We start from the raw sequence: 23765 nt of genomic DNA, 5'->3' as shown, positions 1-23765 counted from the left end.
AACCCCTTCCTCTTCCATACTCCTACTTGTAACAAACATCAGTCTGTTCTCTGCATCTATGAACTTCATTCATTTTTCTTTCTTTTCTATTTTTTTTATTGTTTTAGATTCCCCATATAAGAGAAATCATATGGTATTTGTCTTTTTCTGCCTGGCATTTCACTTAGCATGATACCCTCGAGGCCCATTCATGCTACCACAAATGGCAAGATTTCATTATTGTTATGGATGAATAACATTTCACTGTTTTTAAATGTACAGACACATGCACACTTTGTTTCCGTATCTTGGTTTTATAAATAATGTGCAGTAAATATAGGGTTACATGTGTCTTCCAAGTTAGTGTTTTATTTTATTTGTATAAATACCCAAAAGTAGAAATGCTGAATCATAGGGTAATTCTATTTTTTAGTTTTGTGAGAAACCTCCATTCCATTTTCCATAGTGATTGCATCAGTTTACATTCCCAACAACAGTGCTCAAGGGCTGTCTTTCCTCCACATCTTTGCCAACACTTGTTTTTGGGCTCGTTTTGTTTCTGTTTTTGTTTTTGTGTACATTTCCCTAGTGATTAATGATGTTGAACATCTTTTCATGTATCTATTGGCAATCTGTATGTCATCTTTGGACAAATGCGTATTCAGATCTGCCCATTTTTTAATTAGGTTTTTTTTTTGTTTTTTTTTTTTTGCTATTAAGTTGTATGAGTTCTTTTTGTGTTTTGGTTATTAGCCCCTTCTCAGACATATGAGGTGTAAATATTTCCTTCCATTGAGTAGGTTGTCTTTTCATCTTGTTGATGATTTCCTTTGCTAGGTAGAAGCGTTTTGTTTAGTATGATACAGTCCCACTCTCTGTTTTTTGCTTATTTTGCTTTTACTTCTTTTGTGTCAGATTCAAAAAACCATTACCAAGACCTGTATCAAGGGGTTTACTGCCTGTTTTCTTGTAGGAGTTTTATGGTTTCAGGTCTTACATTGAAGTCTAAATATATTTTGAGTTAATTTTTTTATATGGTGGAAAATAGTGGTCTAGTTTCATTCTTTTTGTGTGGCTGTCCAGCTTTCCCAACACCTTTTATTAAAGAGACTATTCTCTCCCCCATTGTATAATCTTGGCTCCTTTGTTGTAAATAATTCCCTCTGTTCCACTGATCTATGTGTCTCTTTTTGTGTCAATATAATACTGTTTTAATTACTGTAGCTTTGTAATGTAATTTGAAATCAGGGAGTGTGATGCCTCTAGCCTTGGTCCTTTCTTCTGAAGATTGCTTTGACTATTCAGGGTCTTTAATGATTCCACACAAATATTAGGATTGTTTGTTCTATTTCTTTCAAAAATGCCGTGGAATTTTTTTTTAAAGATTTTTATTTATTTATTTGACAGACAGAGATCACAAGTAGGCAGAGAAACAGGCAGAGAAAGCAGGCTCCCTGCTGAGCAGAGAGCCCGATGTGGGGCTCGATCCCAGGACCCTAGGATCATGACCTAGGCCGAAGGCAGAGGCCTCAACGCATTGAGCCACCCAGGTGCCCCTGCCTTGGAATTTTTTTCTTAAGATTCATTTATATAGAGAGAGTGTTTGAGAGAGAGAGGTGGGGAGGGGCAGAGGGAGAAAGAGAGACAGAATCTCCAGCAGACGAGGGGATTGATCTCGTGACCCTGAGATCATGACCTAAGCCAAAACCAAGAGTCAGATGCTTAACCAACTAAGCCACCTGGGAATCCACACCTGAAATTTTGGTAGATGTTGCCCTCCATCTGTAGATTGCCTTGGGTAGTATGGACATTTTAACAATATCGATTCTTCCAATTCATGAGCATAGAATATCTTTCCATTTATTTGTACCTTCTTCACTTTTTTTATGCTTTTCTTATGCTTTTAAAATTGTGTTAGAATGCAGGTAAGTGTAAATTGAATAGTAGGATAAAATGAAAAGATGGATGAAAGAGAGTGATCATTTGGAAATAGAGAAATTTTTAAAAAAGGAAAGAGAAATTTATAAAGGGGTAAATTTCAAATTCAAAATAAGATGTTTTCAAGTACCTAAATACTAGATATTAAAAAAAAAAAACTAAAACAGAAGAGTAAATATTTATTGGTGTTTGTGCTCATCATTTTATGGGAAATTTTCATTCATATACTCCAAGTATTTTAGGGAAAAATCTTACTTCCTTTTTTTTTTTCCTTTTTAAAAGATTTTTATTTATTTATTTATTTATTTATTTGACAGAGAGAGAAAGAGAGAGAGAGATCACAAGTAGGCAGAGAGGCAGGCAGCGAGAGGGGGGGAGCAAGAGAGGCTCCCTGCTGAGCAGAGAGCCAGATGTGGGGCTCCATCCCAGGACCCTGAGATCATGACCTGAACTGAAGACAGAGGCTTAACCCACTGAGCCACCCAGGCGCCCCAGTCTTACTTTCTTATTTTAGACTTTTGTCACAATGGATGGCCTAACCCGAACATGCTTTCTAAATTCTATGAGGTTGCTGCCATTAGGCAGTAAAATTAGTTTATCTGGGAATCAAAGATGATGCTACCTATAACTGCCTGTCATCTTGGTGGTCAGTGGTGCCAAAGAATGTGTTTTCACTGAACTGTAGACTGAAGTTTGTGTCATGACCTCACTCCCGTGCCTGGTGGGGAAATGTGAGCATAGAGCTAGACATATAAAGAGGGTTTTTTTGTTTTTTTGTTTTGTTTTTTTAATGATTAGAAAACCACATCTTTCTTCCAACCTACTTACAATGCTTAATGTAAACCACATAAAACAAAAGTGATAAAATAAGGAGACTGGATACTGTGAGTAATCAGAAGACTGGCACAGAGCATTTAAAACCCAAGCACTGGATTCTACCATGGATTAATTTGCATGTATATGTATGTATTTTTGTAGTTTTGAGGTTTTAAATGGCCACCAGAGTGTATTTCAGCTGGCACATATAATACATTGAACTAAAATCCCAGTTTGGGCTTGCCATCTGTGTACCATGCTGATTATTTTTACAGAACTGAGATTTTAGTCTCAAAAATGAAAATTTATAAAAACAGTCAAATTGGGTTTTTTGTATTATTTATTTTCCTTCTTTTTTTTCTACTGACTCCCATTTAGCAAGGGTATTGACTGTTCTTAGTGAGTTAAGGGAGGTTCCAGCATGGCTTTGACCTAGGCCTTGATTTTAATCTTTTTGTTCAATCAAAGTATGAAAGCTTAGCTGTGTTTTGGTTTGTTTACTGTGTAGACTTTGCCATGGCCATGACTTTCATAGAGTAATTATTTTGATTAAGTTAGACGATTAAAGTTAGTCTTGCATGAGGAAAGAATACACTTGGGAAGCGGTGATGGATGGACTCCAGTCTTCAGAGTGTTTAGTTCTGCCAGCATTTTCCAGTTGAATGGAAATTCACATCCCAGTTTGGTTTGGGTGACAGTGAATGGACTGTCAGAACTGAGTGTTTCCTAGAAAAAGACAGAAAGAGATCAAGAAGGATCAATGACAATGTGAATATCCACATGAGTTCTTGCAATTTTTCTCAGATATTTTTTCTGCTTTGATGAACAACATCATTACTGAAATAATAAATGTTAATTAATATCTGCGTCACTTTTTGGTAAATGGTAGTTTAGTATTACAATTAGACTAATTAGTATACACCATAACTGGTGACATGACAAATCATAGAGCAGAACGTGTTGACTCTTATCCATTATGATGTATTAGCTAATTGACTTGCTCAGTAACGACAAGAGGAAAGAGAGACGAGGAATTGGGCAGTAACAACAGCAACTATAAAAGCATTCTGGCCACATTTTCAGGGTTTTGTCTTTCCGCCATGTTCCTGAGTACTGTGGATTGTTAACATTTTCCATTTCTTTTCCCATTGGTAAATCATAGCCCTGATCGAAACCTTCAGAAATAAGATGATGAGTAAATAAAATGAGAATAAAAGATGATTTCCGCGTTTTCCTAGGTGTACATCTGCTATGTCATGCTCAGTGTTTGATTTTACCTAGATTATTCATTGTGAAGTTGACAGCCATCTGCATCTTTGATTTATTTTTCAGAACCTATGCGAACTCCAAAGACGTTAAAGATTGCTGAGATACAGGCAAGACGCATTGCTGTGGACTGGGAATCCTTGGGTTATAACATTACTCGTTGCCACACTTTTAATGTCACTATCTGCTACCATTACTTCCGTGGTCACAACGAGAGCAAGGCAGACTGTTTGGACATGGACCCCAAAGCCCCTCAGCATGTTGTGAACCATCTGCCACCTTATACAAATGTCAGCCTCAAGATGATCCTAACCAATCCAGAAGGCAGGAAGGAGAGTGAAGAGACGATTATTCAAACTGATGAAGATGGTATGTTCATATTTCGTTATTTTAAAAAGGGGGAATCGTATAATCAGATTATGTCATTGCTTACAGTTTTCTCTAGAGTCACCAAAATTCAATTGGATTCTGAAATCTGCTAAATACTCTTAATGAGGTTAACTTTGAAAAGAGTTTGCCTTTAACTAAAAAGCTTAATGTTCTTCAGAGTAGCATCAAACACTGGATGAAATGTACCTCTACTGTTTTCTGTTTTTATATGTTAGAGAAATAACAACTACACTAAAGCTTAAATAAAGTTTTTCCTATCAAATATACAAAAATAATTCTCACTATTCATGGCATTACATCATTTACCTATTGGTGAAATGCACTTGGTTAAAATTCAGTTTTTTACATTTTACAAACCAATAATGCAGCTTTCATTTTCCTTAACATTTGAAAACAGCATCGTTTGCCTTTCCACTCATATTTAGATGGTTTCATGTAAGTTTAAATTTAAAAGAAGGTTGAAATTCATATATTTAAGTCTCAATAAAGGCCCTTATCAGATATCGGCAAGCTGTCATCTTTTATCCATTTTTATTACCACCCAAGGAATTTAATTATATAATGTCCAATGTCTAAATGTGTCACTTCAGAATTATTAATAGGAACAAACATTTATATTAATATTATAATTTACCCTAACCTACTATAGCATTATAGTTTGTCATTAGTGTGAATAAGTACATTTCTTGATTGAACAGAAATGTGCCCTGTACAAGAAGTTGTACAAATGATGGTACTATGATAATAACAATAATGTATTATTTCGATATTAGACATTTTGTTTTCAAAATTTACCATTATGAAAGGAAGCATGAAGGGGAAAAAAAAATGACCTATTTAGTGAATGGAGGCAAAGCTGAACTCTGGGAGTCAGGAATCCTGAGTTTTTGGTCCTGGCACCAATAATTCTGTCACCTTCCCCAATCTGTTTACTCCTCTAGATTTCCGTTTCTCATCTCTGTATGGAAAGTTTAAGAAAGCTGATCTCTCAGGTCCCATCCCCTTCTGAATTTCTCCTTGAATAGCCTGTCAGTAGGGCCACATTTTTGTTTGGATTTAGGAAAACAGGATGTATTCCATACCCAGGTGTTTTCAGTTTCCCTCAAGTCCTGAACTTTAGGCACAGATATATATTTGGATGACTATCGAGCATGAGATTGCCTTAAGATAGGTCAATACACCACAGTTTCTAGAAGTTTTTCCATGTCACTTCAAGCTCTCTCAGTCTGAAAAGTAGAAATGACCCAGATTTGTTCTATTATTTTTGTTGTTATATAAGGAGGTGAGAGCTTTTCAGCCTCATTTAGCTCAGATTTTGAAGAAAACAATATTGTCCTAAAATTATGCATGGAGTTATTTTCATATTCCTAAAATTTTCAAAGAATAAACCTAAGACTTATTTATGATAAATGCATTTTGTCATGTCTAAGGTAACCAAACATGATTACCTCAACTATCATGTTTGCATTTGCACCTAATCTAAGCCTTAATAATATTTCAAACAACAAAACTTGTTCTTATTAGAGCACTCATAAACCCCCACATATACACAGAAGATACCTTAACACATGATTATATATGAAAGAATAATTAACCTAAGTGTTTCATAGATGGATGGTAGAAATGGAAATTCTAAGATTCAAAAGCTCTGAAAACTCTCCATTTCAGTTCATAAAGTAGGATAAATACTAAAATGTCTGTATTACTCTAGACCTTTTGTAAGCCATGTTTTTAGTAATAAGAATGTACTTTATTACCTACCCTTAAAATTTTAAAAACTTGATTTCTTAATCATTTTATTTTTTTAATTTTTTTTTAAAGATTTTATTTATTTATTTGACAGAGACAAAGCGAGAGAGGGAACACAAGCAGGGGGAGTGGGAGAGGGAGAAGCAGGCTTCCCACAGAGCAGGGAGCCCAATGTGCTCCATCCCAGGACCCTGAGATCATGAGCTGAGCTGAAGGCAGATGCTTAACCAACTGAGCCACCCAGGAACCCCTTAATTGACCATTTTAGACTCTGTTACATTTGTGCTTTTTCTGCCAATCACTCTCTAATGATATAATTCATTTTGGTGGTATACTTTGATATGGCTTTTAGTTTGCCTTTCTTTCCCATAAACCAAAGAATGCAATCAGGCTCATGTAACTTTTTCATATTTCATTAAATTTTTAAATGTATTTTTGCGTGCACCTACAACTAGATTAATAATCAGGAAGCAAATTGCTATGAAATCTTAAATTATGTCCTAAATCCGTCAACTTCATGACTGTGCTATTTTATATAAAAACAGTTTTATAAGATCAAATTAATGATACATAATTTCAATATTATTTCTTATTCTAGTTTTATTTTAAGGTATGTTTTGAACTTTTTTACTGGCTGTAATGATACTGAGTTGCATGTTATTTCATAGCATGGTCACAAAGTAATTTTTTCTACTGTGAGAATTCTTTTTCTTCTCCTTTGTTTTATGTAAAAAACTAAATGACTGCAGTACAAACTTTGTATATTTCCAAGTAACTCAGTCTTAAGATCTGCTCATGTGAGCTCCAGTTTCTACAAAGAATACTTGATATGACTCAATATTCCTGAGAGGAGGGACAGAATATCTGAATCATAATCTATTGTTGCAAAGATCGATGGGTTATGATGATCTAATTAAGTCAGTTTTACTAAATTATTGCTGTCCTATATACATAGAAAAAGAATAAATTATCAACCATCTAATAAAAGAATATAATTTCATGAAAAGAATTCTAGGGACATCCATAAATCATGAGAGCAAAGCTAAAATGATTTCCCACCAGAACCCTAAGGTAGAATTTATATTTAATTTATTGCATACATTTTTAAATGCATGGGTAGAATTTTTCGTATGAGATTTTGTTTTCATTTTTTATCCTAGCATTTACAAAAATCAATATTATGAAGTTAGCTCAGCAGAAAACCCTGGTTTGGGGACATTTTTTGCTAATACAGAGGTATTTTTAAATGTACATTTATTATATTTTAAAGTCTATAGTGCTTATTTAATATAATCTTGCCCCACCCACATTTCATTTTCCTCTCTTCCATTTTGAGAGTTACATTTTAAAGGACTTTCCTATACACGCACACACACACACACACACACACACAAAAAATAGCTGAAACAGCTCTCAAATCGCAGGCAGGGGAATGAAAGTCAGCATTCTACTTCCATTAAAAGTTGTTGATGTGGAAATGTGAAGTGACATTCCCTGCAATATGAAGATGGCCATGATGATGGTCTTAGTAACTTCATGTTGTATTTACACAAATCAAAAGTATATAGAGACATTATATATAGACATTGTCCTCCTTCACAGTTGGAGAATTATTAAATATAATTCATCTGTGCCCACTCCCCGCCCCACCTGTTTATGTGTGTGTTTTGTCATTCGCCTAAGTGTACTTCTTTCTCTTGTCCACTGTACTAGTCCCAGTGCAAGATCCATAGCATGGTTCTATCTTGGCCATAATTTTTCCACACACTTTTCCCTTTTACATATAATGACCTATAGGTATTTTAAGTGAATTTTATTGACAAAGTAGAATATGTTTAAGAAGAGTAGAGAGGGGTGCCTGGGTGGTTCACTAGGTGAAGTGTCCAACTCTTGATCTCAATTCAGGTCTTGATCTCTGGGTCTTGACATCAGGGTCATGAGCTCACGCCCCATGGGCTCCATGCTGGGTGTGGAGCTAACTTTAAAAAAAAAAAAAAAAAATGGCAGTTGCACCTGGGTGGCTCAGTGTGTTAGGCCTCTGCCTTCAGTTCAGGTCATGATCTCAGGATCCTGGAATCAAGCTCCATGTCTGGCTCTCTGCTCGGCAGGGAGCCTGCTTCCCGCTCTCTCTCTGCCTGCCTCTCTGCCTACTTGTGATCTCTCTCTCTGTCAAATAAATCAAATCTTTTAAAAAGAAGAGGAACAGAGAAATACATAAATTCTAGGAAAGATACTCTTTAATTCTACTCCTCTTCCAGTGCAGAATTATGCAAAATTTATAACTATCTTTATTTGTAAACAATTTGAAATACATCCATACCACTTTATGTATTTGTTGGCCAAATTGTGGTTAATGAACACAGATAGTAATTACAATACCATCAAATAAACATTTTCTCACTAATTGGGGTCTTGCCTTCTCCTTCCTTCAGCAGCCACCATCTATGAAAGTTATGGAAAGGTGAAGAAATATTTTTCCTTAATTACAGTCATAAGCTTGTTTTCACTCTGCTCAAATGACATAACACCTATCAGCCTTGTTAGTTACCAAAGGAAGTCCATGGCAGCTTCCGTAAGTGTCCCAGAGTACACACAGGGGCTGTGATGGCCTCTCTGCCTTGATCAACTGTATAGGCTCTGCCAATACAGGGGACCTGGGACTTGCAGGAAGTGGATGCCTTTGGTTAAGTGCTCCCTAAACCCTCAGCTGACAGACGCGTGTAATTATCTTCTGAAGATTAGTGCTGGCATCTTTTCTGTTTATGGGTTTCTTTCCTTTATGGTTTTTCTCTTTATGAATTTATTATTAATGTTCCAAATTACATTGGTTGTCCCAGAGTTCATAGCATCATTCATCGTCTCCTTGTGGTCTGAAATAAATCTTCCTGTTTTGACATATCATTCAGAATTTCTTGATGCTGCTAGCCACGATGCAGTGCATTTCCTTTGATCCAGTGATTTTTAATTTACTTCAATCCTTACAAAATTGCTGTATACTCTGCAACTATATTTCTAGATAATGCCATGTGTGAAGTTACTGAAATGTTAGATTAAGGAAAAATATTAATTAAAAAGAGTACTTGCCCAATATTGGGTCAATATTTCAAAAGAAAACACATATTTTAAGCAAAGATGAACAGGATATATATTTAAACATTTTCAGAACAAGAAACCGGATATTTTTGTGAATAAGTAGCAACTATATATTTAGACAAAGTACATAAAAACAAAGAGCAAAAGCATCTGATGTTTTATATTTTGTCAATAGAAACTGACACATTGTTCATTGCTGCCACTGGGTATTGTCAGTTATATGACATTTGCAAATAAGGACTGGTAAGAAGGTTTCTCAACTCTTGTCATACCTGCGGACACTTCAGAACTAGTTATGCTGATTGTTGAGTTCTAGACAAGTCTGATGTTGTAAAATGGTTTGATCCTTAGCTTTACAAAAGGGAATTTCATTTAAAAGACTGAAGCAATGATATTTGAACCTATTTGTCTTGAAGGTTTTTTTGAGTTGTAATAATCAGTGCTGTCTTCTTCACATTATAGAAATTTAATAAGAGTAGCAAAAGAGTCAGATTGACTATTAGTGGGCATTTCAGTTCAGTACTCTATGATTTGGCTTTTGAGTCCAAGGAGTATTAATTATTATTATAATTCATTATTTAATGAAATTTGTTTATGGAGACACTTTAGGGGCTTATCATAATCTTCAGAATATCTTTCAGGGACTATAGCTCTGTTCTTGAAACAAATTACAAATGAGATCTTCATGTTATTAGAGGTATACAACAGAGAAAACTAGACTATACAATTTATTCAGCTCTCTAAGGTGATAGAATATTCTTTTGAATAAAAATAACTTTGGAGTTGTACGTTGTCTGCATTAGAAGCTTATAGATTACTTTAAATTCCTGTTTATTAAAATCAGAAAACTGGTCACATAGCTTATTTTCTTTTTAAGGACACGATTTTTTATTTTTAATTTGGCTTATATAACTTACAGTATTTACCTTTTCTGTTTCTGACGTAAGGATCGTTATAACCCAAACTGTATATATTTGTAGTGCCTGGTCCTGTACCAGTCAATTCTCTTCAAGGAACATCCTTTGAAAATAAGATCTTCTTGAACTGGAAAGAACCTCTGGATCCAAATGGGGTCATCACTCAATATGAGGTATTTGGAGAATAAGGAAGTTAATTGAAATGTATGTTGAAGGGAAAGTAAAAGGAAAAAGAGAAATAATGAAAAATAAGTAAGTGAGGCTTAGGGGATCAAAGTCATTTTTAGTACTGCGCTGTTTTACTTTACAAATTCCTTGATCCCAAAATTGAGTTTCAAAACAAATATTGGATGGCACCCAGAATTTTCTAATTCTTAAAGTAAATGTATGTTTTTGTAGTTGTTTCAGGGAAGCAGGATAGACCTTTTTGAAGAGACTTACTGATGGTTATAAAGAATGAATTTTTATAAAAGTAGTATATTCATGTTTTATGCTGTAATCAGGGGAGGCCATTGAGTATCAATTGTTTCAGAATAAAGGATTCCTACCAAAACAGCAAAATATATTACAAACCTGACTATTCCAGAGCTTCATCTCAATTTTGATTATAAATCATTATCTTGTTTTTAAAGAGGAGAAGCTAAAAGAAAGAAAAGATCATTATAATTGCACAAATGTGTAGTTCTGTTCCTGTATAGGCAGTGTTGTTTAGAGCATAAAATGTTTAAATTTCTAGAGGCTACAGAGTACAGCATGGGAAGGGGAATCACTAGGGCAGTCTTATAAACTGTGACTCCCATTAGCACACTTGCTATAGTGCTATGGCACTGATATAGCACAGGGCTATTTATATTTATATTTCTGTGCTATTTATAAATATGTGCTATTTATAGCACAGTGCTATAGCACAGTGCTATTTACATGAAATCTGTTATGTAACTCAAAGTGTGGGATGATATGACTCACAGCAAACATTTGTTGAACACTTTCTGTGTTTCCTGTACATTAACATATATGACCGTAAGATTGTGGATGTGTGTGTAACCATAATATTTTTTAAAAATATATCTTTTGATGAAAGAAAATAGATGCATATTGGTCAGTCAGATGTATTACCTCTAGGTATATCTATGGCTGGCTGGATGGATGAATGATTGGATGGATAGATGGACAGACATTAGATATAGAGTGACTGTGAAATAACCATATCCAAATAAGAAGGAAATGAAGTTTAAGAAAAATGTGATTCACTCCACAGAGATACCCTTGAATACTACCTTATTTAAAGTAGGTTTATTTAGATTATATCATGACTTATATTGGATGTGTAATAGCAAATATATTTCTTTAAAATAGGTCAGTTACAGCAGCATAAGATCATTTGATCCTGCAGTCCCAGTGGCTGGACCTCCCCAGACTGTATCAAATTTATGGAACAGCACACACCATGTCTTTATGCATCTGCATCCTGGCACCACCTACCAGTTCTTGATAAGAGCCAGCACGGTCAAAGGCTTTGGGCCAGCCACAGCCATCAATGTGACCACTAACATCTCAGGTATGCAAAAGAATAAAGTGCAAACAGGATTGGTTTGTAATAACGTCTCCTAGAGAATATGTACTCAAAATAGTCATCTCACTTATTAAATCTTTAATATAGCTAGCTATTCCTGATTGAAGTTCGTTAAAGAATTATGTGAATACTACTCCTGAAACCAATATGACACTGTAAGTTCACAAACTAGAATTTAAATAAAAATTTGAAACAAAGAATTATGTGAATACAGATAACAATTGGTTGTATGTCCAAACCCAAAAACATCTCAGTCACTTTTAATTGACAGGGGTCCTTTTAAAAATGTCATTTTAGGGACGCCTGGGTGGCTCAGTTGGTTAAGCAGCTGCCTTCGGCTCAGGTCATGATCCCAGCGTCCTGGGATCGAGTCCCGCATTGGGCTCCTTGCTCGGCAGGGAGCCTGCTTCTCCCTCTGCCTCTGCCTGCCATTCTGTCTGCCTGTGCTTGCTCTCTCTCCCTCTCTCTCTCTGACAAATAAATAAAATCTTTAAAAAAAAAAAATTAAAATGTCATTTTATCTTAATTAGAAGTATTAAAAGTTCGTTATGAATGCGAACAGACTCATTACACCTTTGAGGAGTTAGTAATTATTATGGTATCAGAACTATTGGAAGCAGATTTTATCAAAAGAATGATAGCAGATCTTTGATCCACTGTTAGAGTGCCACATACCCATCTTGTCTCTCTTTTCCATTTTCCCTGGCATTCTGATATTTTTAAGCAACATGAGTAATTCTCTCTCTTAGAAATCTCACATAAATTCATCTAAATTTCAGAATGGTAAGGTACAAGAGAACTTAAGCTGATAAATATAGTTAAATTTCACATTATTTTATGCTCACAATTTCAGTTTGTAATTGACTAGGTTATTTATAGATATGGTTTCTCCTTCAGTCAAGTCATCAGTTAAACCTGATTAAATTTGGCTAATAATTAGCATTGTCATATCCCCTAATTCTACTCTACCTTATGTAATGTTTTATCTTAGTTAAGATTATTAGCATAAATATATATTTATAAATGTAATATTTCTATTTGGAAACGTTTTGAATATAAAGCCTTAAAATTTTTATCATGAAAATATTAGCTATTCCAATATGAGTTATTTATCTTATTCTTTAAAAAAAAAAAGGATTTTTAAAATATCATCCATGATGTTAGAAAACAGTGGTATATTAAAATTGCCAATTCACTTCCTAATGGAATAATTCTAAATCACCCATTTAAAATACTTATTGAATCACTAGAAAATATGACCTGGTGATAGCATTGTACAGTGAAACATGTTTCCCGCCCTCTAGAATAAGCCGTAGTGCTGTATTTGAATAAGATCCTTCAGTAGAGACAGTTACAAAATTACATGAACTTGTAAAACTGAGAACATTGAACAATGGGCATTGTCAAGAACCGTATTTTATTATGGTTTAGAAATGGTGTTTTTTATTGAATAAAGAATGTATAATTAAAGACCAGAACATCCATCAATTCATTTTCTTAGAATTATTTAACTGCAGTTTTACTTGAAACAACCTATATACATGGGTACTTGATTTGGACTTCAAAAGCTTGATTGCAATCACTGTACCCTCAGAACATGTAGTAATCAAGCTAAGGCTAATAAAATTTATGGTTAGTGTGGTTCTCAGCATCACTTGAAATTTTAAGGTAATTTATTATTATTTATGCCTCAAGTACAGAAATTATATCACTCAGCATTTTGAAAACAATTTAAATAAAAGTGAAATCAAGTTATTGGAGGCATGATGCTTGGAGGCATAGTATGTGTGTGTTGGTAATATGCATATTATATATATAATCTACATGTATATACATATTTTACATACTTAATATCTGTTGATTCGACTTCCTAAATAACTCGTCAGATAATTTATCTCTTTCAGATGTCACTGTTTCTTCCTTTCCATCTGGACCATATTTTAAACAGATCATTGAAATAATCTTTCCAAGCACTGTCCTTGCCTTCAGACTTACCTTGCTTCAGTGTATTTTTCTATCAATCTTTGTACAACATATATTTATTTCCTAAATTTTTTCAGAGTCTAATATGTTTTATTTAGTAGGATAAAGCCCAAACATCCATGCGTAATTAGCATTTATGCCCCTTAATTTTTTTTTTTAAGATTTTTTTTTTTATTTATTTGACAGACCACAAGTAGGCAGAGAGAAAGGAGGAGGAGACAGGCTCCCTGCTGAGCAGAGAGCCCGATGCGGGACTCGATCCCAGGACCCTGAGATCATGACCTGAGCCGAAGGCAGAGGCTTTAACCACTGAGCCACCCAGGCGCCCTGTGCCCCTTAATTTTATAGTTCCTTCCATCCACCACTCCTACCCATGAACCCGAAGTTCCAAGCCTAGCAGACGGCTTGTAGCTGTCCTAACACAAAGTCTCCTTTCATGGGATCATGTCTTCAAATACTCTGTTTCCAATCCTCTGCATTTTATTTGAGACATTCCTGTCCTCATGAGTATTTATTGCCCTTTTAATATTCAGCTCAAGCATGGTCTAAACCCTGAAGTTTTCTCTGTTCCATTTTTCTTACTCCCAACCCTGGTTTAGATTAGTGGTTCTCCTAAGTGTGGTTCACACTCCAAAAGCGTCAACATCACCTGAAAAATTTCTAAAAATGCACAGTATCAGACTCCTTGCTGGGCCTAATGAATTAGAAACTCAAGGGGAAAAGGCAGCAATCTGGGGTTTATGAAGCCTTCATGGGCTTCTGATCTCACTAGTTTGAGAACCACTGTTTTAGCAAATGAACTGACTTCTCTTTAAGTCACCTAAAATTTGGCTATAATTTTTTTTGTTGTTTGTTTAAGATTCTCACTCTTGCCACCTGGAGGCTCGGTTGGTTGGGCGTTTGCCTTCTGCTTGGGTTATGATCTCAGATTCCTGGGACTGGGCTCCCTACTCAGCGTAGAGTCTGCTTCTCCCTCTCCCCCTACTCCTCCCCCACTGCCTGTACTCTCTGTCTGTCGTCTGTGTCTCTCTCTTTCTCAGATAAATAAATAAATAAATATTTAAAAAGAAAACACTTTTTCACTCTTGATAAAATGTGAAATCTCTACTTTTAATTCTCTAAATGCTGGAGACCATGCTTTGTCTTTATACTCACAACACTTACAAAAATTCAACACATTGTATATATTCAGTAAATGTTCAATGAGTGAATGAAATACTTCGAAATTTATATTAGATGCCATCTGTTCCCAGTTTCTCTGATAATAGACACGTTTCACTGGTTATGTTCTCCCTGAAAGATCTTTCTACATGGAAATAACCAAAAGCCATTTGAGGTTACTTTTTCACCCAATTCAAGATTAGGGAGCCCTCCCCACAACCCCAACCATTATCAAATATTTTGAAAATTTATAAGTTTCTACTTTTTAGGAATCTGGCAACTTATATACTAGTTCATGCGAAATAAATACTACAGGTACCATTCCCCTTCACCACACTTCCTCAAATCGTTTCTAGTTATTTTTCTTAACTTTGTGCAAGAGCCAATTGAAGAGTTAAGCATTTTTCTTACAAAGTAGAAAAAAAAGGATAATTATCTTAACTTTGTTGCAGAAGGACCTTCTCATATAAAAGCAATAGAAGAAATAGGAAATTATCAATAAAATCCTATATAATTAAATATTTTTCTGCCTCAATAGAAACAAAATTTAAAAACAAGTAACAAATGGGATTTTTTAACAGCTCTGAGAAAGGTTTAAGGTAAATAACGTAGGGAATGTTTACAAATCAGTATTAGAAAAGTTCAAATCTGTAAAAATAAGTTGACAGGCCCCGATATCAAAAATATCTACAGCTGTGATTACATTTAAAATTAAAACTGGAGTCTCCGCTTTAATTTTAATTTTTATTTCCTAAGGAGGGGGCGGGGTGCAGGGACAGCAGCAGGACCTAACATATTCCACAACCTTTACATGGTACCCAGCACTGCCTCACCACGGAGCCTCAGGCTCACTTCCTATCCTCTCTGCCTCCACTTCTCCCTGTGCACATCCATAACCAGGACTCCCCAGAGTCAACGCTATTCACCTCCCATCCTGTCTATGCTGGTTTCAGGGTCTCAGGAAACCAGAAGCCAAAGCACCTTCACAAAATGTTTGGTGTATATGTGTGTACAAGTTGCCAGATGACAATTTGAATTTCAACAAAAAATCGTGGCTTCATATTTTCTGCTGCTTTACATTCCCAGCATTAACATTCATTAATAATGTTATTCTACAGACAGAAGTACATTTTAGAAAATTAACATGAAATTGGTTTCCCCCCCATTCCAGATCATTCATTCATCCTGAAATGTGATACAATTCTGTTACTTGACAGAAACTTTTTTCTTCTCTCATTAATCACTTACCAGCTCCAACTTTACCTGACTATGAAGGAGTTGATGCCTCTCTCAATGAAACGGCCACCACAATAACTGTATTGTTGAGACCTGCACAGGCCAAAGGGGCACCAATCAGGTAAGAGGTGGAAAGTACTAGTAATAGGGAAAAATAGCAGTAGGTGAGATGTCTTCTCACAGTTGCTTAACAGTTGATATAGTGGTTCATTTCTAAGAGATGTTCAGTTGACAACAGCTGTCAGAAAGCCTTTATTTTGGTTTTGTTTTGGTTTTGTTTATTTTTCATTTGGATGAAGCCTGAAGATAGACTTTTAAGAGTGAGGTTTGAAGGGGTTTTTGAGATTATTCATGATCTGAACCATTCTCTGTACTCTGATTTAAGAGCATTGCTCTTTGATTTTTATTTTTCTCTAGTTCCATTTCATGCCACTTCTCTGTCGATATCCATGGGATATGAGCTTTGACGGCATTTGTCAGAAATAAAAGGGGAAAATAACTCCTATCCAATGCATTAAATCTGTTATAATAATTTATGAATGCTTGAAAAATAGGAAGCTTTGAGGAAATAAAAGGAGATTAGTTATAATGAATGCAGCTTATGTGACCTTTTAATTCCTAAATTGTTGCTTCTCAGGAATTCCATAGTAAATATTAAAATTCAATTTGCCATTTCCTTTCGATATTAAAATCTCCCATATTACCCTCATCTTGCAGATTATGAGCCATGTTGTTTTCTAGAAGTGATTTGAATTATTCCAATGATTTTAATTTTTCACATTTATAATTAGATAAATGTCCAAAACTTAAGCAATTGTCCACATGAAGCTTGTAGATTTGGGGGATACTTTTATTTTTATACTTCCCTTGACAAGTAAATCGAGGCACAGAAATCAGTGCAGATATTTCAGAATTGATTCATCTCAAGTTCTTTACACGTTCATTGAGAAATTAATCTTTGTTCTGTGTATAAAATAAATACTTTTAACCCTCTGAGCATATATGAACCATTCAAACAGTCCTATATCATAGGAAAGGAAGACCTTTTCCCATTTAAAAAAATTATTAAAAGAACCTGAGTCCATAAAGAAAACTCCTATCTGTTCTGTCTGACTTAAAATCTTGGGAAAACCATGCTGGGGAACAAGAGAGACAACTGAATACACTTGTAATATAAACACTTATGAAGCACGGGCTCCTTGAAAATGAAAAGTACATATATAGTGCTATTCATGAATCAGTGATCTGTGAGTCAGTCTGATTGCTGATCCAGAGGAGAAAGAGAAAATGCCTCCATTCAGCATCTTTTTCTATTGACAAGTAATCAGGGTCATTCACATGTTCCTACATGTGATAAAATTTACTTACTAGGTGTTCAGTTCTGCTACTGCTATTTGAATGAGCTACCAGCTACATTTATTTTGTAAGACTTAGATATTTGAGTGAATTCAGCTTCACTTAGTGTAAATTGCATACACAATGTAGAATGCTGCATAACGTAACTTTCACTAGCTCTTTATTCATTTAATCATTTTATTACACAGACATTAACTGTGTATCACATGCCTGACACTGTGCTAAATTTTGTAAATTAAAGACAAAATGATCACAACAGAACATAGCCTGTGCCCAGATTTGTCATGGACAATCAAAGGAGTCTGTAGCCTTGTAAATCCTTTGCTCATAATTGGTGTTGAGGAACTTTGTTGAATTAATGAATGTGTTATCAGTAACATGTTTTGAAATCAAAAATCTTTCTTTTACTTCCTTTACATTTTCTTATTAGAAAATTTCTAATTTCCAAAAATTCATATAGTCTGAACTAGTGGTTATACAAAAATCATCCTTAATAATCCTATATCCTTGGGGTCCCTAGGTGGCTCAGTCAGTTAAGCATCTGACTTCGGCTTAAGTCATGATCCCAGGGCCCCGAGATCGAGCCCCACATCAGGCTCCGTACTCAGTGGGGAGCCTTCTCCATCTTCCTCTGCCTGCTCCTCTGCCTACTTCGCGCGCTCTCTCTCTCTCTCTGTGTGTCAAATAAACAAATAAATAAATCTTTTTTAAAAATAGTAATTCTATATCCTCTTTCTCCGACACAGAAATGTACTTCTTTGTATTTGTTGGGAAGACATTTCACCTTCCCTGGAATTGATTCTCGTGGCTGAGAACTCCCAAATTTTACATAGTAGGAGATTAGGGTTCAAAAATTAATTTACAACCAGGAATACTATAGGAAGAAATCATTAAATTATATATAAACAACTATTTTAAAAGAATGTTACTAACAGGGAAAAAAAATCTGCCTTCCAACTAATATTCTAATCCCGTCCTGTCCATCTGTATTTTACAATGACTTGCTCAACTATCTGGGAGTACCCATAGATGGGGAACAGGTAGCAGGACTAGACTTGTCTTGTTGACCAATCTGGCCTCAGATGAGCCCTGCTTCCTTTGTTTTTTGAATCTTCCCAGGAATTAGTCCTGTCTTCTTTCCTCTGACCACATTCTGACCTTTGATATTGCTACCATTAACTGGAGCCTTATCTTGAGGCTTATCTTGTCCAGTGCTCTAAATTCTTTGAAAATGAGGACCCAAATTAAAGTAATCAGTTTTCATAGCACTTTTATGTCTGATACTTCGTCTTTGATTTGTTTCCCATCACTTCTTCAGATTCTTGAAGCTACTTTACTTTTCAGCCAGATTCATATTTATGTCGGCCTATTAGAATCTCTTATCTGCTAATGCTTTTTGCCATTCCACTCGGTATGTGACCTGTCTTCTCTCCTCCCAATAAAAGCTAGACCTATTTACCACCTAGGTAAACCTCCTGAGATCCTACTTCACCATATTAGTAGCCTCTGCCAGACTGCACCCTAAGATCCATTTGTCCCAAGGCCACTGGAAATACCTAAATCATTCTGCTCTGGTCTTCCTAATGTCAAACAAACTCCAGTTCCTGTAGCCTCTATCGTAGCACCTAGTTCCAGAGAGTCTGTACATTGAGTTCAATAGTGTTATCAAGAAAGCCAAAGTTACCAATAGTTACTCTAAGTGTATTGATTCCATTGACATTCAATATGCACCAGGGACTGAACTGGATACTTGGGACAGAAATCCACATAAGGTGGTTTAATATGTGCCCTCAACTGTTAATTGCAGACTCAGAAATCAATGAATGACAACAATGCAGTATGAGAAGTGAAGTGACAGCAGTTAGAAAAGGTGGTACTAGAGCTGAGTATTGAAGGAGACCTAAGAATGAGCTCAGCCAAGGGTCACTTTGAAAAGAGGGAGGTGGTGGCTGAGAAGAGAAGACACAATAATCCTCCCCAATAATTGCAAAGCGAATGGTTGGGTATGTGACAGCGTGGTGCACTCCAGAACTGCAGGCAGCTCAGATCATTGAGAGGGGAGGGCATGTGGGAGAAGAGAGGTTGGAGGAGTAAGCAAGGGCCAGAGGGAGAGGCTGTTTAGTGTCCATCCAACAACTGAATGTGGCCACAGAGCGACTGAAAGCAGAGACTATTATGAGCAATTTTATGTTCCTGAAAAGATCACTCTGACAGAAACATAGAGAATGAACTGGGAGTAAACCAGACTGAAACCAGTCCCAACACGAGGTGCTGTTGGGCCACATTAAGACAGAAGCAGTGTAAATGCACTTCCACGAAGTTTTACACAAGTAGGAGAGATAAAGCTCAATGAGAAACTGAAGGGAATGGAGACTTAAGGTGAGAAATGGTAGCAATTTTTGAGAAGTGGTAGCAAAGCAAAAAGTCTTCTAAGAATTCAAGGTTGGTTTTTTTTTTTTTTTGAGGTTATTAAGTAATAACAAATATTTTTATTTGTTGGATTGCTGTCTAAAACGAAAAAGAAGGCACGCTGTCTTTGGAATGAGTTCTTTGGATATTAGAAATTATAATAGATGTTATATATTTTTTGTATTTCATTCTAAGGCATCATGATGTACACAGGGCAAATAATGCAGCTCTCAGTATCACCGAACACTGCATTCTTCGGTTCTCCTTTAAGACTGGTCTTAACGTGTCTACACGCTAATATAAACATGTGCAGTACAATTCTGGCAAGTGTGAGGGGTTTTTTTGACAAAATTAATTTTTAAATATATAATTATTCTAAAGGCTGAAAGTTGCTGTCTGACTTACCTAGACATTTGACTCTCCTTACCGACTTTCTAAGATCTATCTCTAAAACTGGCATCACTCAACAATCATTAGTATGGTTCAGCATGAATATCACCCACATTTAGAACCAGTTCCCTAGAATGCATAATTTATTTTCCCTTTTTTAAAAAACATTTTCCATTTTTCATAGATGGATTCAAATTCTAGCCTGAGTAGATATAATTATAAATTATAGTGTGTAGAATGTCCCACTTATTAAAAGATTGACCCGATGTAGCTGTGTTTTCAAATAATGAACATAGCAGCAGCATATTGCAAAAACACAGGGAAGAGCCCCTCAACGGTGAACTTAGTTTATTATAAGATGTAACAAATGAATGTGTATTTAACTGCAGCATTTTCCAAATATAAGCTTTATCTATTTTAAGCTGCCAGGAAGCTACCTGTTCTAGGGTGACTAAATGTTTATTTTGTAGGTAGAACCTAATTTTTCAATGTATTCTTAGTTAGGTAATTAGGAGATAGTCATGAAATGCAGTCAAAAGCACCATTTCTTTGCAGCCACTCTGGAAGACAGTATGGAGTTTGTTCAAAAAGTTAAAAATAGAACTACCCTACAACCCAGCAATTGCACTACTAGGTATTTACCCAATGAATACAAAAATACTAATTCAAAGGGATACATACACCCTGATTTTTATAGCAGCATTATCTATAATGGTCAAATTATGGAACAACCCAACTGTCCATCGACTAGTGAATGGATGAAGAAGATGTGATATGTATGTATGTATATACACCACACACACACACACGGAATATTATTCAGCCATAAAAGCAAATGAAACCTTGCCATTTGCAACAGCATGGATGAAGCTAGAGAATATTATGCTAAGCAAAATGAGTTAGTCAGATGGGGCACCTGGGTGGCTCAGTTGGTTAAGCATCTACCTTTGGCTCAGGTCATGATCTCAGAATCCTGGGATGAAGTCCAGGATTCTATTCAGGGGGGAGCCTGCTCTTCCCTCTGCCCCTCCCTCTGCTTGTGTTCTCTCTCTCCCTCAAATAAGTCAGTCAGAGAATGTCAAATACCATATGATTTCACTCATATGTGGAATTTAAGAGACAAAACAAACGAACAAAGGGAATAAAAAGAGAGAGAGGCAAACCGAGAAACAGACTCTTAACCATAGAAAACAGACTGATGGTCGCCAGAGAGGAGGGCAGGGAGATGGGTGAAATGGGTGATAAAGCTTAAGGAGGACACTTGTGATGAGCACCAGGGACTGTATGGAAGTGTTGAATCACCATATCGTATACCTGAAACTAATATTACACTGTATGTTAACTAACTTTAATTTAAATAAAAACCTTCAAAAAACCACTATTTCTTCTACAATTGTATTAGGTCAAGAAATTGTCTGATGCCCAGTGATAGTTTAACAGAAATACAGATTAACATTTATATCTGTATCTGTATTAGTTGGAGTTCAAACACTATATGTTAGAGTTGCCCCCCACCCAGTCAGTTCACAGATACACAACCTGAAACATTAGGACCACCACCCTCTTCCATTTGCAGAATATCCTTTTTCATCTCAGGAATTTAAAGAGATCAGATAGTTTCACCTGATATTTCTAACTGCTGCTATGACATCGAACTTACTTGAATTCCAGATAAAAATGCTTTGAAATTTAAACTAAGACAGAAATCATCTTTTTGGCCTATTTTGCCTTCTTTTTATCCTATATACAAGCTATATGGTCCAAGTAAAATCTCTTGATTTATTCTACAGAACTGCAGTAGGTAGATGTTTTTTACTAACAGAAAATGAGAAGAGTCTTAACTTTCTATCAAATATTCTCTCCAGCCCTTTTTTAAAAATTTTATTTAAAATCAATTAAGTAACATATAGTGTTACTGGTTTCAGAGGCAGAGTTTAGTGATTCATCAGTTGTGTATAACACCCAGTGCTCATGACATCACTTGGCCTCCTTTATGCCCATCACCCAGTTACCCTATCCTTCTACCCCCTCCCCTCCAGCAACCCTCAGTGTATTTTCCTATGGCTCAGAGTCTCTTATAGTTTGTCTCCCTATCTGATTTCATCTTCTTTTATTTTTCCCAGCCTTTCCCTATGTTCATCTGTGTTGTTTCTTAAATTCTACCTATGAGTGAAATCATATGATAATTGTCTTTCTCTGATTGATTTATTTCATTCACTTAGCAGACTACCCTGCAGTTGCATCCATGTCATTACAATGGTAAGATTTCATTTTTTGATGGGTGGGTAATATTTTATATATATATATATAAAATATTACCTGATTGTATATATACACATACCATATCTTTATCCATTGATCTGCCAGAGAACATCAGGCTCTTTCCATAGTTTGGCTGTTGTGGACATCGCTGCTGTAAACATTGGGGCGCACATTCCCTTTCGAATCACTATGTCTGTATCCTTTGTATAAATACCTAGTAGTGCAATTGTCTCTGGCCCTTTAAATGACTACAGCCCCCAGCTAATAACTTGATTGTGACCTTATGAGAAGTCCTGAGCCAGAACCATCTGGCTAAGCCACTCCCAAAGTTCTAACCCTTTCTAAAACTGTGCAATATTAACTGTTTATTCTTTTGAGCCACAGTTCTAGGGTAATTTATTTTGCAGGAGGAGATAACTAATAGAAACACCCACATAGCCAGAAACATTCTTTTCAGGTTTCTCCTTAAAGGGCACTTTAGCACATAGGTCTTTCTTGACCACTGCATATAAAATAGACATGTTCAATCCTGTTATTCCTTATTTCCCTTATCCTGCTTTAGTTTTCTTTAGAGCATTTATCTTGACATACTGTGTGTTTTTTTTAATTCATTTATTTGTATTTCCTACTAGAATGTAAACTTCATGAGAGCAGAGACTTTTATTACTGTGTTCATTGCCCTAACCTCAGCACTTTAAGGTTAGCATAGAATGGCACTGAATAGACATCTGATGAATGAATAAATAAGCACTTGACTTGAAAATAGGATAGCCACTATCTTTAGCTAAATACCAGGCAATATTTTTAATGTAGCATGTCAGTGATAAGCACAATAAATATTATAAGACAGTGGTTTGAGGCCTTTTTCAAACCCAGAATTCCTGAGAAATACCTCTGATGGTCTCCTCGTATGCATCTGTATCATTATAATTTTTGGGTGGATTGAGGACTAAATTGAAAAAGCATCCCAATTGACTCTAACTTGTACTCCAGTTTCATCCCTGATACCTACCTCCACCTTTAGAATTACCTCCACTGGCTTTAGAAGACAGAGTAACACTAAATGAACTAATCAGAGAAGGTTTTATAGCAGAAGTAGAAAAGCTAGAAACTCTTCAACAGGATGATTGGTATGTTTAGTAACAATGGTCATTCAAGTTTGAAATGAAGAATATACAACAGGAGGTAGTGAAATAAAGGGTGGAGGGATAAGGTAAGAGACGTGGTAAGATATTAACCCTAGTGTA

The 23765-nt window shown here is 35.7% G+C and overlaps 1 protein-coding gene across 15 annotated transcripts in view; it reads left to right on the top strand.

Moving 5' to 3' along the window:
* The window catches only part of PTPRK (protein tyrosine phosphatase receptor type K), a 549502-nt gene that overhangs the window by 422279 nt on the left and 103458 nt on the right, over positions 1-23765 (top strand). For all 15 annotated transcript variants that reach the window (XM_032862518.1, XM_032862504.1, XM_032862503.1 and 12 more), the window contains 4 exons: positions 4066-4368; positions 10212-10321; positions 11505-11706; positions 16117-16222. In XM_032862518.1, coding sequence (XP_032718409.1) covers positions 4066-4368; positions 10212-10321; positions 11505-11706; positions 16117-16222 — 721 coding nt within the window. The remainder of the gene's footprint in view (positions 1-4065; positions 4369-10211; positions 10322-11504; positions 11707-16116; positions 16223-23765) is intronic.

Source organism: Lontra canadensis, unplaced genomic scaffold (genome assembly GCF_010015895.1).
Source record: "Lontra canadensis isolate GAN:19392208 unplaced genomic scaffold, GSC_riverotter_1.0 scaffold23, whole genome shotgun sequence".
Lineage (NCBI taxonomy): Eukaryota > Metazoa > Chordata > Mammalia > Carnivora > Mustelidae > Lontra > Lontra canadensis.
The sequence above is the reverse complement of the archived record's forward strand: the minus strand, read 5'-3'. Positions and strand labels throughout refer to the sequence as shown.